Source organism: Mustela nigripes, chromosome 13 (genome assembly GCF_022355385.1).
Source record: "Mustela nigripes isolate SB6536 chromosome 13, MUSNIG.SB6536, whole genome shotgun sequence".
In the NCBI taxonomy this organism is placed as follows: domain Eukaryota; kingdom Metazoa; phylum Chordata; class Mammalia; order Carnivora; family Mustelidae; genus Mustela; species Mustela nigripes.
This window is the reverse complement of record NC_081569.1, coordinates 58,781,916-58,795,005: the sequence shown is the minus strand read 5'-3', so window position 1 is coordinate 58,795,005 and position 13,090 is coordinate 58,781,916. Positions and strand designations below refer to the sequence as shown.

The window sequence follows — 13,090 nt, the reverse complement described above, 5'->3', positions numbered from 1 at the left end:
GCGGTCAGTAGAAAGAGAATGAATAGGGCACCTGGGTGGCTCAGTTGTTGAGCATCTGCCTTTGGCTCAGGTCATGATCCCAGGGTCCTGGGATGGAGCCCTGCAATAGGCTCCCTGCTTGGCAGGAAGCCTGCTTCTCCCTCTCCCACTCGCCCTGCTTGTGTTCCCTCTCTCACTGTGTCTGTCTCTGTTAAATAAATAAATAAATAAAATCTTAAAAGAATAAAAGAATATCTGAAACAGATGCCTCACAAAAGACATGTTGATTGCACAGCAGCTAGGGAAAATAGGACCTTGAGAAAAGATGTGGCATGGGGCTGGGTGGGGTTCATCATGAGGTTGCTGGAGCAGGCTGGATCTTGGTGTAGCTTCAGCTTGGTTGGAATCGTTGGTATTTGCCTTGCAAGTTGTAGTAGATGGCTCATCTGATTGATAACTCTGCAATTAGTGCTTTTTGATGTAGGATGAAAACATTTCTGGAAGAACAAGGGGACAATTCAGTGGTTATTTAACAAATGATTTGACAGCCCAGTTGGACCCGGCAAGATAATTCTAGAATTCCTTTGGAGGACTGATTTCCAAGCCTTTATATTGTGGTGGTGGTTGTTTTCTCTTCCCGTCCTTTTTAAAAAGATGTTCACTTGGAAATGAATCACATCTTAGCTACTGCCCTGGTACATAATTGGATTAGGGTCAAGTGTAAAGATCTCAGTCATCATCAGCTTCATGTCTTCTCCTTTTGTTGTGAGCACTTCACGAATACAGTCTAAGATAATAATACATTTTAGAGAATAAAACTAAATAAGCAAACAAGAGCTGAGGAGTCTTCTGCATCTGTGAATACTTTTGATTTCAAGATTTGCAGAGAGAAACGTTGCTGAGGGGAAAGAGTGGGCTCTTCTGACTTTATCCCCATTGATACATTTTACTGGATTTTAGATGAATTTGGAATTTTTACTTTTTATTTTTAAAAAATATTTATTTATTTGAAGAGAGAGAGCATGCACAAGCCGGGGGGTGGGGGCAATAGGCAGAGGGAGAGGAAGAAGCAGGCTCACCGCTGAGCAGTGATCCCCCCCACCCCCATTTGGGACTTGATCCCAGCACCCTGGGATCATGACCCAAGCTGAAGGCAGACACTTAACTGACTGAGCCACCCAGATACTCCATGAATTTGGAATTTTTAAACTCTTTATCCATTTACAACTATACCTTAATGACCTATGAGGGCGTGGATTGCAGAACCAATCTATGGAGTCACTTCAGCTGCAGTCCTGGAACTCTGATTTGATTTGCTGCCCAGGGTCATCTGCATGGAGGGACACAGAGTCCCACAAAGTCCCCAGTGTACTCGAAAGAGTCACTGACTCCTAACTTAAGAGAGGGGAGTCTGGCACCCCAAGTAACTTTAAACCCTGCCTACACACTGCTTTTGTGCTGGGTTGCTTTGGGCAAAATGACTAACCTTTCTGAGCCTAATGTTCCTCCACAGTAAGAAATATTAAATGAGGTCACGTGGGTGGCTCAGTTGGTTAAGCGACTGCCTTAGCTTGGGTCATGATCTTGGAGTCCCGGGATTGAGTCCCGATTCCGGTTCCCTGCTTTGCAGGAAGTCTGCTTCTCCTCCTGACCCTCTCCCCTCTCATGCTCTCTCTCTCTCTCAAGTAAATAAATAAAATCTTTAAAAAAAAAGTTAAAGGAATTATTTATGGCCTGTTCTTGGATAGGCCACATCAATATTTGTCTGTCTTTCTCTAGGCTTCCCTCTCGGCGGGCACATTTTTCCATAGATCTATTGTTGGCAATTGTTGAACTGTCAGATATGCCTGGGAGCCACTCTAGCTCTTTGGGAGTTTCTCATTGGAAATTCACCATCTCCAGGGCCAGGTGAAATAGGTGACAAAGCCAAGTGTCACTGGCCAGATTGGGGTTTTGTGTCTGCATTCCTGCTCATAAGGGTCAATAACTCAGCAGATGCAGCTAATCGTTACTTTGTGGGTATCTAGACTCCACCAGCAGGACTTTCTTAGAAGAGACATCAGAAATCTGGAGTTTAACCATTTTTACTTATTTTTTATTTTTTTCAAAGATTTTAATGTCTACGTGATTTCTTTCTTTCTTTTTTTTTTTTTTGTCTAAGTGATTTCTATACCTAATGTGGGGCTTGAACTCAACGACCCTGAGAACAAGAGTCGCACACTCTACCAACTGAGCCTCCCGGCACCCCGAATTTTATTGTTTTTAAATGTTGTCGACTGATTTTCATTCAAAAAAGATGACGGGGGTCACTCAGTCCCTTCAACCAGCTGAATGTGCTCCATGTGATGCCATTTTGCCGCATGTGTCTCTTTTCGTGCTTGGCAGGAGGTCTTTGAATATCTGGAAAGTGTACTTTCAGGTGAAGAAGATACCTCCTGCTCATTCATAGTCATTACCCTCCACAGCTGCACATCGAGGCAACCGCTAATCTACTCTCTATCTCTGTATGTTTGCTTCGCTGGGTGGCGGGGGGGACATTGCATATTGTGGAATCATAACATGTTCTTTTACATCGGCCTTTTTTCTCTCAGCCTCATGTTCATCTGTGCCCAATCATCAGTGCTTCCTTCCTTTTTTCCCCCAGTTCTGTTGAGATATAATGGACATACAGCAATGTATAAGTTGAAGGTGTATGCCAAGATGATTGGACTTACATATGTTGTGGAAGGACTGGCAGAGTAAGTTTAGTTAGCATTCATCATGTCATACAGATAGAGAGGGAAAAAAAGGAAGAAGAAAAAAAAAGGTTTTTTTTCCTTAGTGATGAGAACTCCTAGGATCTACTCTTTCAAATTTGCTCCATTCCTTTTTTATTACTGAATAATATTCCATTGTATGGCTGTACTGTATTTTCTTCGCTCATTTACTTGTTGACATTTGGGTTGTTTCCACTTTTCTGGCTTTTGTGAATAACGCTGCTATGAATCCTGAAAGATTTTTACAACAGGATGGAACAAGAGTGGGGACACGTTATTCTGAACCGTTTGCTACCGTATCTTGAAGCAATGCACTAATCCCCTTCGGTGGTTTCTGGGCCTTTAGACAAGAAAACATGTAAATGATAAAAAAAAAATCCTTATTTTCTTTACAGCAGGAAATCAATTATATTTTTGCTATCATTTAAAAAAAGTAAATATGTGCTTTTAGTAGAAAAAGAAGGCTGGTTAAAAAAAATCCTATTTTATTATGCAGGGAAACCAATTACTGGCAGGTGTAGGGTGGTGTGCATGCAGGTGAAGGGAAGATAATCCTTTCTCTCACTAGTTGCTCGGATACTTGTTTCCTGGCTCCAAGTCTGTGAGTTCACTTAGAGGCTACTTCTGGCATCATCTTCTAGAGATGTAAACGTTAACAAGATAATTTCTAGTGAGCCCATGTGCTTTTCCACTACACAGTGGAAACGGGGTTTTATCACCTGTCAGTTGACCAATGGGAATGTATTCATGTGTGGGTGTAGCACCTTGACATTGGATTAAGGAGCTGTTGCTAGAAAAGTCTATCTATATTCAGAAAAAAAAAATTGAGAGCATGCATAACCTATGCACTTCTTTCTCTTTTTTTCCCCTCCCAGAAAGAGATCTAGGACACATTTCACCACGCTTCATCCATTCCTGATTATCCATGGTCATGTTGTGCTCACCTCGTATCTCCCTCAGCCTGGAACATTCTCCCCCAGCTTGTCCCCTGCCAGACTCCACCACAGTGCCACCTTCTGTTGACGTTTCTCCAGGTGCTCCATTTCCCTGTCCCTCCTTTATGCATACCTCTAGAAGGGCCATCATCTCCTTGGTTATAACTGCTTGCTTGCATGCCTTTTCCCCCACGGACTTCAGAGACATTCCTGTGTGTCTTTTCATCTTTGTGACCCAGTGCCTGGTGTGGTACCTGGCACAGATCTCATGACAGGAAGGCATGCTTGCTTCCCTGGCCCCAGGAGCAGCGCATGTTAATAGAGTTGTAAAGTCAACTCCAGCTTTCGCTGACCGCGGAAATGTATGCCCACTGGAGGTCTGATGGCTAGTGACAGCCCTCTCATGACAGATGTGGCTCCTGGGGTCTGAAGAACTACTCAGTTTCCCTAAATCATGGGCGATACTGAAACAAGGTGCTTTTGGAATTTTGATTACAGAATAATCAAGTGAAAGCCTGAAGGAAGCAAGATCTGATCTGATTTTAGCAAAAATCTAATCATGCAGGCATTGTAGACTTATTAATGGTGAGGGTTACTGAGTGATCATCGTGAGAACCATGGCTATTGAGGAGGCATAATTTTTGTCGGTTGAATTGATTTTGTGCAAGGACCTTGTCAGAGTCCTGTCCCTCACACAGGGTTCTTTTGCCCAGAGCCACTATAAATGCTGATGATTTCCATGTGTGCACTGTGCCATGAGTCTGCTTTAGATACATGCAAAGGTAAATTTCTTCCCATTAGTGGCTTTGAAAATTGCCCATAAGCTCCTCTAGCCCCTGTAAAAAAATTTTTTTTACAAGTTATGCTTTATCCCTGAGTTGAAAAATTGATGTCTTTATAGCACATGGCATCCTTTGTATCGAGGACACCCCTTGGGATCTAATGCTGATGGTAATATTTATAAAGCTAGCTATGAAATGCAGGTATTTGCCTATTTTCCTGATAGTCTTGAGAGTCCCATACGACGGGGCTCTTCTCCGCTCATTTGAAAAAGGTCTTTTTTTTTTTTTTTTTTTTTTGGCCTCATATTGCTTATTTTATACAGCAAGGCCCTCACAATTTAATGTCTGGCTTCCCAGTTCCCCCAGTGATTCCCTTCAGCTGAGGCAGAATAAAAGAACTTGACCCATTTTCCACCTCTTCCTCCTACTTTGAGTCAGATAGAGGCCCCTCACTTAAACAGTATCTTCTCCTGTGCAATGGAGTTTGCTTGTGCGTTTTGCAGGTACTACTCTGTTCTTTATCCACTGGAGAGAAAAATCTCTGATGCCAAGTCCCGTGAGCTAGTGATGTACATCTGGGCACACGCAGTGGTGGCCAGCGTGCCCGTGTTTGCAGTGACCAACGTGGCCGACATCTATGCCATGTCCACCTGCACGGAAGTCTGGAGCAACTCGCTGGGCCACCTGGTGTACGTGCTTATCTATAACATCACTACGGTCATCGTGCCAGTGGCTGTGGTATTCCTCTTCCTGATCCTCATCCGCCGGGCCCTGAGCGCCAGCCAGAAGAAGAAGGTCATCATCGCGGCCCTCCGGACCCCACAGAACACCATCTCGATCCCCTACGCCTCTCAGCGGGAGGCAGAGCTGCACGCCACCCTGCTGTCCATGGTGACGGTGTTCATCTTGTGTAGCGTGCCCTACGCCACCCTGGTCGTCTACCAGACCGTGCTCAATGTCCCCAACACGTCTGTCTTCTTGCTGCTCACAGCCATTTGGCTGCCCAAGGTCTCTCTGTTGGCCAACCCCGTGCTCTTCCTGACCGTGAACAAGTCTGTCCGCAAGTGCTTAGTGGGGACATTGGTCCAGCTACACCATCGTTACAGTCGCCGGAATGTGGTCGGTGCAGGGGGCGGGGTGGCCGATGCCAGCCTGGAGCCCAGCCTGCGCTCAGGCAGCCAGCTCCTGGAGATGTTCCACATCGGGCAGCAGCAGATCTTTAAGCCCACAGAGGATGAGGAAGAGAGTGAGGCCAAGTACACCGGCTCCACCGACCTCCCGGCCAAGGAGGTCGGGCCCTGCCTGGAGGGAGAGCAGGGACTGCAGCGGTTGCCCGCTGTACCTCTCCTGGGCACCACGGACTCTAGATCCCAGGGGGGGTCAGCGGCGCCTGGGGAGCCCGAGACACTGCCTGACAAGTACTCCCTGCAGTTTGGTTTTGGGCCTTTTGAGTTGCCACCTCAGTGGCTCTCAGAGACCCGAAACAGCAAGAAGCGGCTGCTTCCCCCTTTGGGGAACACCCCAGAGGAGCTTATTCAGACAAAGATGCCCAGGGTAGGCAAGGTGGAGCGGAAGATGAGCAGAAACAACAAAGTGAGCATTTTTCCGAAGGTGGATTCCTAGTCAGGACTGTCGAGCCCCCTTACTCCCACCTCCCCTTTGCTCTGGCTCTGGCAGGATTTAGGCATCTCATTGCAACCGAGTACCGGTTGCCTCCTCCGTGTTTGATTTTTGAATGAGAGGGAAATCTATAGAAGATCAACCGTCCTCTTTATTGAGGGAGTATATATATATGCATCTCCCTGGTCTGTGTCCTAGGTGAAGTGTGCGTTCCTCTCTGTGGACACAAAAGCTGGGCAGTGTGCAATGGGTCTTGGTGTGCAATGGGTACTCCCTGTGCATTTTCTGAGGACTCCTTGGTTCCTGGGCCCCGCAGAGAGTACAGGGAGAGAAAAACATCTGTGAGTTTGGAGGGAGCAGGACACCCTAGGAGAAGCCCAAGATAATTATGGAGTGGTGTGGCCATAAAAAAAAGACCTATTTATCCTCAATAGGATAATATTTATCCTCAAATAGGATAAATATTTAAAAATGTTTCATAGTGATCTGCATCTTCGGGGAGATAGGGACTTGGCATTTGACACCTTTTCTCCGGAAGGCCTGATCGTATGACTCAGTTTCTTCTGAAGCCCTTCATCTCTTTCACTGGGATGTAGATGAGGAAAGGAGCTTCCACTCCCATTTGACAGACAAGGCAATAGATGTGCTTGGGGCTCAGGGAGGAGATACTCTGTCTTGACGATCCTGACATTTTCCTGGCACCACTGAAAACCTCAGAAAGTTCTGTCTGCAATGTTGATTGGAAAACACTACAAGTGCTTTCCTATGTCTTTCCCCCTTAAATTGCATTAATTTTTCAACCAGTGAGAGAGAAACTAAGAGGTAGAGAAGAAAGACAAAAATGTCCATACTGTGTAGTCTCTTCTCTTCCAGTGCTGATTTCATGTGAAAGGGACTATGTCAACATCAGTAGCTGTGAAGGATATTGAAAAAAAGAAAAAAAAAAAGAACTACCTTGTGCAAACTTTTGGAATTAAAAGGCAATTTAAAAATGCAGAGTTACAGGGCACCTGGGTGGCTTAGTGGGTTAAGCATCTGCCTTTGGCTCGGGTCATAGTCTCAGGGTCCTGGGATTGAGCCCCATATCAGGCTCTCTGCTCAGTGGGGAGCCTGCTTCCCCCTCCCCCTCTGCCCGCTTCTCTGCCTGCTTGTGTGCTCTCTCTCTCTCTCTCTGCCAAATGAATGAGTAAAATCTTAAAAAAAAAAAAAAAATGCAGAGTAGTGTGCACTGAGTCCTCTGGAAACATCATGCTAAAAATGCTTGATTAAGAAAGGTGATGCTGCCCAGAAGAGTGACAGAAGTCAAAGCTGGCTTCCTTGTGATGATGACTCCAGAACCCAGGAGTGGCCAGCTTCATTTTCAGTCACTTTATGGTTCTCTCTTCATTTTGGACACAATGGAAGAAGAAAACAGAAAAATTTAATCATTTTAAAATGCCAAGGCAGCCCCTAGCCCAGGAAGGCACCTTCACTTCCTCTTTTCTGGTCAAGTTGTAGCAGGAGTCAGAGTGGATAGAGGAGGACAGTGTCCTCAACAGATCAGCCTCCTGACGGGGCGTGCAAGGGGGTTGGCAGGGGGCTCTCACAAGCAATTCAAGTCCACTTTGGGGTGGAATTCACCAGTCTAAACTCAAACCATTGATGACATTTCACTTTTAATGACAGCAAATCAAGTGCCAGCTCCACTCGTCTCTCTAGGACATTTTGTTTTTGTTAATAGTATGTTGGGGGGGGGGCAATCCAGTGCCTTGAGCAAGCCTTAGTGAATGTGGGCAGAAAGTGGGCATTCTCACCGGCAAACTTCCTTCCGCATCCCAATGGCAGTGGCCCTCATGGATCACTTCCTGTTGTCCCTTGGAGGAAGCTCAGACTATGTGTAGGGAGTTTCCTTTTCCTGTTCTCTTCCTGGGTGTGGTGTCTTGTGAATATGAACCCAACTTCCTTTCCCTGGGAGGGGGTAAGCCTCCCTCTTTGTGTTGTGTCTCCTTGCAGTGTTGTGTGCTCTCAGCACAAACCGGGGGACTGCCACACCCTCTCTTGGCGCCCCCTGCCCCCAGGCCCTTTGTGCATGCCGTCTGGAGCTCTGTGCCCTCATAGTTAACTGTAACCCTTCAAGCTCAACTTTCAAAACCCTCAGAATTGTTACAACGTTCCTCCAGGGGAAGCATAATCTGTCAGAAAATTGTGTCTACTTTAGAAGCACCTGTCAAACGTAGCCACCTTGATGTTCTGATAACATATATGTACATCTTAATACATTCTGGTGAGGCAGAATTTGGGAGTTATTTCTTATGTATGTTTGAAGCGGATGGTTGACTTCTAACAGGTCATTGTCAGGTGTATTTCTATAGTCTTCAAAGAATTCCATTTTAATAAAAAACTGAAAATCTGTTTCTGAACTCAAAAAAGTTCAGTGAGCTCTGTTTTGTTTGTTTGTTTCCTTCTTTCCCTCTCGAGTGGGCCTATTAATGTAAATGCTGAGTATAGATTTGAGCAGTCACAATGATATCAAGGAGGTGGAGAAGTCGAGAGGATGATCATGCAGGAGAGCGATGTCCTCATCTACCCTGACAGGATGCATGTGATGTCCAGACTGAATGGTGCAAAACAGAGCAGAATACATGTATTTTGAAATATGGAGATGCATGACTGGCTGAAATGATTGCAGGTCATTGTCTTTGGGACAGTGTTCGGTGTTTGTTTTAAGCCTTTTTGTTATATTTTAAGACAATCTAATGTATGGATAAAAATGTAAATAAGCTTAAAAACCTTCTGAATTTTGCAGCATACCATCAGACTAAACAAAAGAAAATAAGAAGAAACCATAAGCATCATTAAAGGAAATGGAGAAAATTAGATGATTTAGGCTTCCGGAGTCAGAGCAACCAATGGCTTTCTGCTGATAGGCTCAAATAATGTCAATTTACTCAGATAATTCCTTTGGTTCAACTCTGGGCAGCTGTAGGCTGTTCTGAATTCCATATTTTGTCAGCAAACTAGAAGTAATATTTCTTTTTTCTTTTTTTGTGTGTATTCACTAAAGTACATTTAAGAGCCATTGTTACTTTTTTTTTTTTTTAAGATTTTATTTATTTATTTAGAGAGAACAAATAGAAGAGGCAGTGGCAGAGGGAGAGGGAGAAACAGACTCCACTGAGCAGGGAGCCTGATGTGGTACTTGATCCCCGGACCCCAGGATCATGACCTGAGCCAAAGGCAGCTGCTTAACTGACTGAGCCACCCAGGCATCCAGGAATTATTGCTACTTTTTTTTTTTTTTTTAAGAGATTTTAGTTCTTTATTTGAGACAGGGGCAAGAAGAAGGAGGTTCCCTGCTGAGCAGGAAGTCTGATGTGGGGCTCGATCCTGGAACCCTGGGATCATGACCTGAGCTGAAGGCAGACGCTTAACCAACTGAGCCACCCAGGCACCCCTTATTGCTACTTTTTAAGAGCAAATTTAAGTAATGCTAGTTTGCTTTGGAAATTTAGAACCCACCTAATATTTCAGATTGATACAAAAATACTGAATTTAATGAATTCAACTATTCTGGACTTGGTTTACTTATTTATAACGTGTGTTCCAGTCTACTTAAAACAATATGGGACGTGAGCATAATATAAGTAGAATTGCATTAACTACTTCCAGATGTTTGCATATTATCTAGAAGATCTCAATTAGTTTCAATTTACAATACTCTCTGCCTTAAAGTTTATTCCCTTGGCAGCTTTTGGCTTCTTGATGCCTGCTTCGTATTTTTATATAATGTTTCACCAGAGGATATTAGTGCACAGCCCTCAGACTTGCAGTAGGCAACGATATGATCTCTATTCTGCAGCTGGGGAAACTAGAAGCACAGATGGCCACATCATTAGCTCTCAGAGATAGCGTAAGTAGAGACAGAGCTAAAAACAGTACAGAAGGGATTAAGGCCCGATTCTTTTGCTGCACCCTCCGAAGTACTGATGATCATTATCATCCGTTATTATGATTATTTTTGAATACCCACTTGGCACATATTATTAAAGTGTACTCGGGACTGGATTAGAGCCTTAATGCCTGACAGCTGTTTTTCTCAGTGTTATTCCTCAAATTTCCTTCGGCTCCATGATCTCCCCGGTTTCATTGTAGAGTAATTGGGTGCAGAGTAGATGTTAAGAAACTCTTAATGGCATGCCAAGATTGTGATCATTCAGCTTAGAGTATTCCCAGACATCGTCTTCTGCCTCAAGTCCTTTTTATTTCTGCACCGAGGTTACCTTTAGTTTAAGAGTCATTGCCATCAGATCACTGTAAGCCATCGCCCACACTTCCGCAGGGACACTTGACACTGTTTTCTGCAAGTATCTATAATGTTTACAAGATTCATTCATTTGGAACAGTAAATATTATTGCATTTAATAATGCTATTATAGTGGAGTGGAAAATACTTAAGATATGGTTTCTGCCCTCTACATGGCTTGAGGAGAGAGAAGGAAAGCTCTTGCAAGAGACAGACAACAATAAATGTTCAAGTGCTAACAAGAAATGCTGAAGGAAAGGGAAAATTACGTTTCACTGTGCGCATCTTCCTCAGCGGTTTTATTTGATGGATGGAAAGGTTTTTCTTTAACTTCAGGAAATGTCTTTCTCCATAAAATGCCCATTTACTTCACATAGTCATAGCACTTAGAACATGGAGGACCTTAGCCTACTATATTTGAAGAAATCAGGGCCTACAAGATTGATTTGTTTTCAAGACCTTGGACCCCAGAAGTCATGGGTTTTTTTTTTTAATTATTTATTTATTTGAGAGAGAACGTGTGCATAAGCTTGCGGGAAGGGCAAAGGGAGAGGGTGAAAGATTCCCCACTGAGCGGGGAGTCCAGTGAGGGGCTGGACACGGTGCTTGATGGATCCCAGGACCCTGAGATCACCTGAGCTGAGGGCAGTTGCTTAACCGACTGAACCACCCAGGTGCCTCTGGAACTCCTGATTTTAAAATATGCCTAATCCATAAGCAAGATGGGGGAGTGGAGACCAGCACTTTTATAAATGCCTTTTCCATGATGAAATGTAAATAATTCAGTAGATAGCCAGTTGAGAGGATGAAGAAATATTTTCCTAACGAAGGCTTTCCATTTTCCTATCTGCTACTTACTGCAGATAGGTAACTGCGACTCAGCACTCAGAAGTCCCCCTCAGTGCTGACTCTTTGTGTCTCAAACGAGTGGGGGTGAGGAGTTGGAAGGGGTCTAGCCTCTGCCCCGGGCAGGATCACTGGACATGGTTAGGGAACGGCTGAAAAACTCACTTGGCCAGAAATAGTTTGCTGGAGGATTGGACTCAAGTTAAAAGTGATTCACTTAGCACATTAGAAATGAATTCAAACTTCAAGGGTCTTAAGCGGCAACACAGAGAAATTCATTCTCTCAGGCTTAAGGTCTCTGAGATAAAGAAGAAATCAGTAAACAGCACAGGGGTTGTTCATCAATCAGCAGCCAGGCTGGCTGCCGACCTGAATTTCTTAGCAACTCACTTCCTTCTAACACATCTTTTTTCTTAGCTCAAACTCAAAGTAATATTTACATCTGAACATACAAGGTGTTTATTACACTAGGAACCCCTCGATGTTTTGATGACTATTGGCTTTCTTGTTAAACCTCTTCTTTGATTATCCAAACTCCTTATTTAATAGAAGTTGATTTATTTTCCCTTCATTTTATCGCAACAAACTGGAATTAATATTCTAATTTGGCTCAAAATGTCCTATAATTCATACATTGTTATGTAATTCATACATTGACCCATAAAACCATTTTAAGTTATGCATCCCTGGTTTCTCATCAGGGCTCTGCCAGGAGTTGACCTGGGGCCTGGTCTTTTGACCTCCCTCAACCTGTTTCTTTGTCTAGTTAAAAAAAAAAAGGCCTGGATAAAGGCTTCTGAGTTTACTTTCAGATCTGAGTCTCTGGGATCACCCAATTTAAGCAGGCTTGGTTCCCTCTGGAAACAACCTGCTTGTGTGTCCCAGCCTAAACTGCAACAGTATCCTTACCAGCATAAAAGACACCTGCTCAACAGGCTGGACAGAAAGAACTGCCTGTTTAGAAATATCTAGGCAGTAGGAATAGCCATCAGTCTTGTGCTCTGCAATCTACAAGCAAAGAATTAAACAAAGCAAAACGACAATTGGTGTGCCCTATTTTTCTAGCATGATGCAACTGAATGCATTGAAAATTGGTTTAGGTTTCATGAGATCTGGATTTCCATCCCCCTCTACTGTTGACTTCAGAAAGACAGGGCCCCTTTACTTCTACAGGTTTCAATTTACGAGTCCCTCTCTTGATTAATGGGGAGGTAACACCTGAGCACTTTTCCTTTCCTTACTTTGTAGAGAAATCAAAATGTTCTTGAGATTCCATATGGAAGGTTTCCCTGCACTTGTTAGTAAAATGAGTACTTTTATTTCAAATAAAAGCAGCCTTCCAATCAAGATTGGAGAATGAAAGATGAATTATCAGGCCCGGTTCACATTCCTTATCTATTAAATGCTCATTAATCTTACAGGTTTTGCTACGGATGACGGTATTTTTGTGAAAACAGCCAGTTGTGCTTTTTTTTTTTTTTTTTTGTTAATCTAGATTGTTACCTTGGCCCAGATTTGAAGGGACTCTGGATTCAGGCGGTATACTTGCATTCATATGTGTGTTTGTCCATATTTCCCTGTTCAGGTACTGAGTCCAATCCTCCAGCAAACTATTTCTGGCCAAGTGAGTTTTTCAGCCGTTCCCTAACCATGTCCAGTGATCCTGCCCGGGGCAGAGGCTAGACCCCTTCCAGCTCCTCACCCCCACTCGTTTGAGACACAAAGAGTCAGCACTGAGGGGGACTTCTGAGTGCTGAGTCGCAGTTACCTATCTGCAGTAAGTAGCAGATAGGAAAATGGAAAGCCTTCGTTAGGAAAATATTTCTTCATCCTCTCAACTGGCTATCTACTGAATTATTTACATTTCATCATGAGAAAGACATTTATACT

General features: G+C 43.8%; 1 protein-coding gene across 1 annotated transcript in view; it reads left to right on the top strand.

The window, feature by feature from the left end:
- Nucleotides 1-8,478, top strand: part of GPR176 (G protein-coupled receptor 176) — a 132,885-nt gene extending 124,407 nt beyond the window's left edge. Inside the window, exon 3 of the mRNA XM_059372490.1 lies at nt 4,956-8,478. Coding sequence (XP_059228473.1) covers nt 4,956-6,075 — 1,120 coding nt within the window. The 3' untranslated portion in view covers nt 6,076-8,478. The remainder of the gene's footprint in view (nt 1-4,955) is intronic.
- The last annotated feature ends 4,612 nt before the right edge of the window (nt 8,479-13,090 follow it).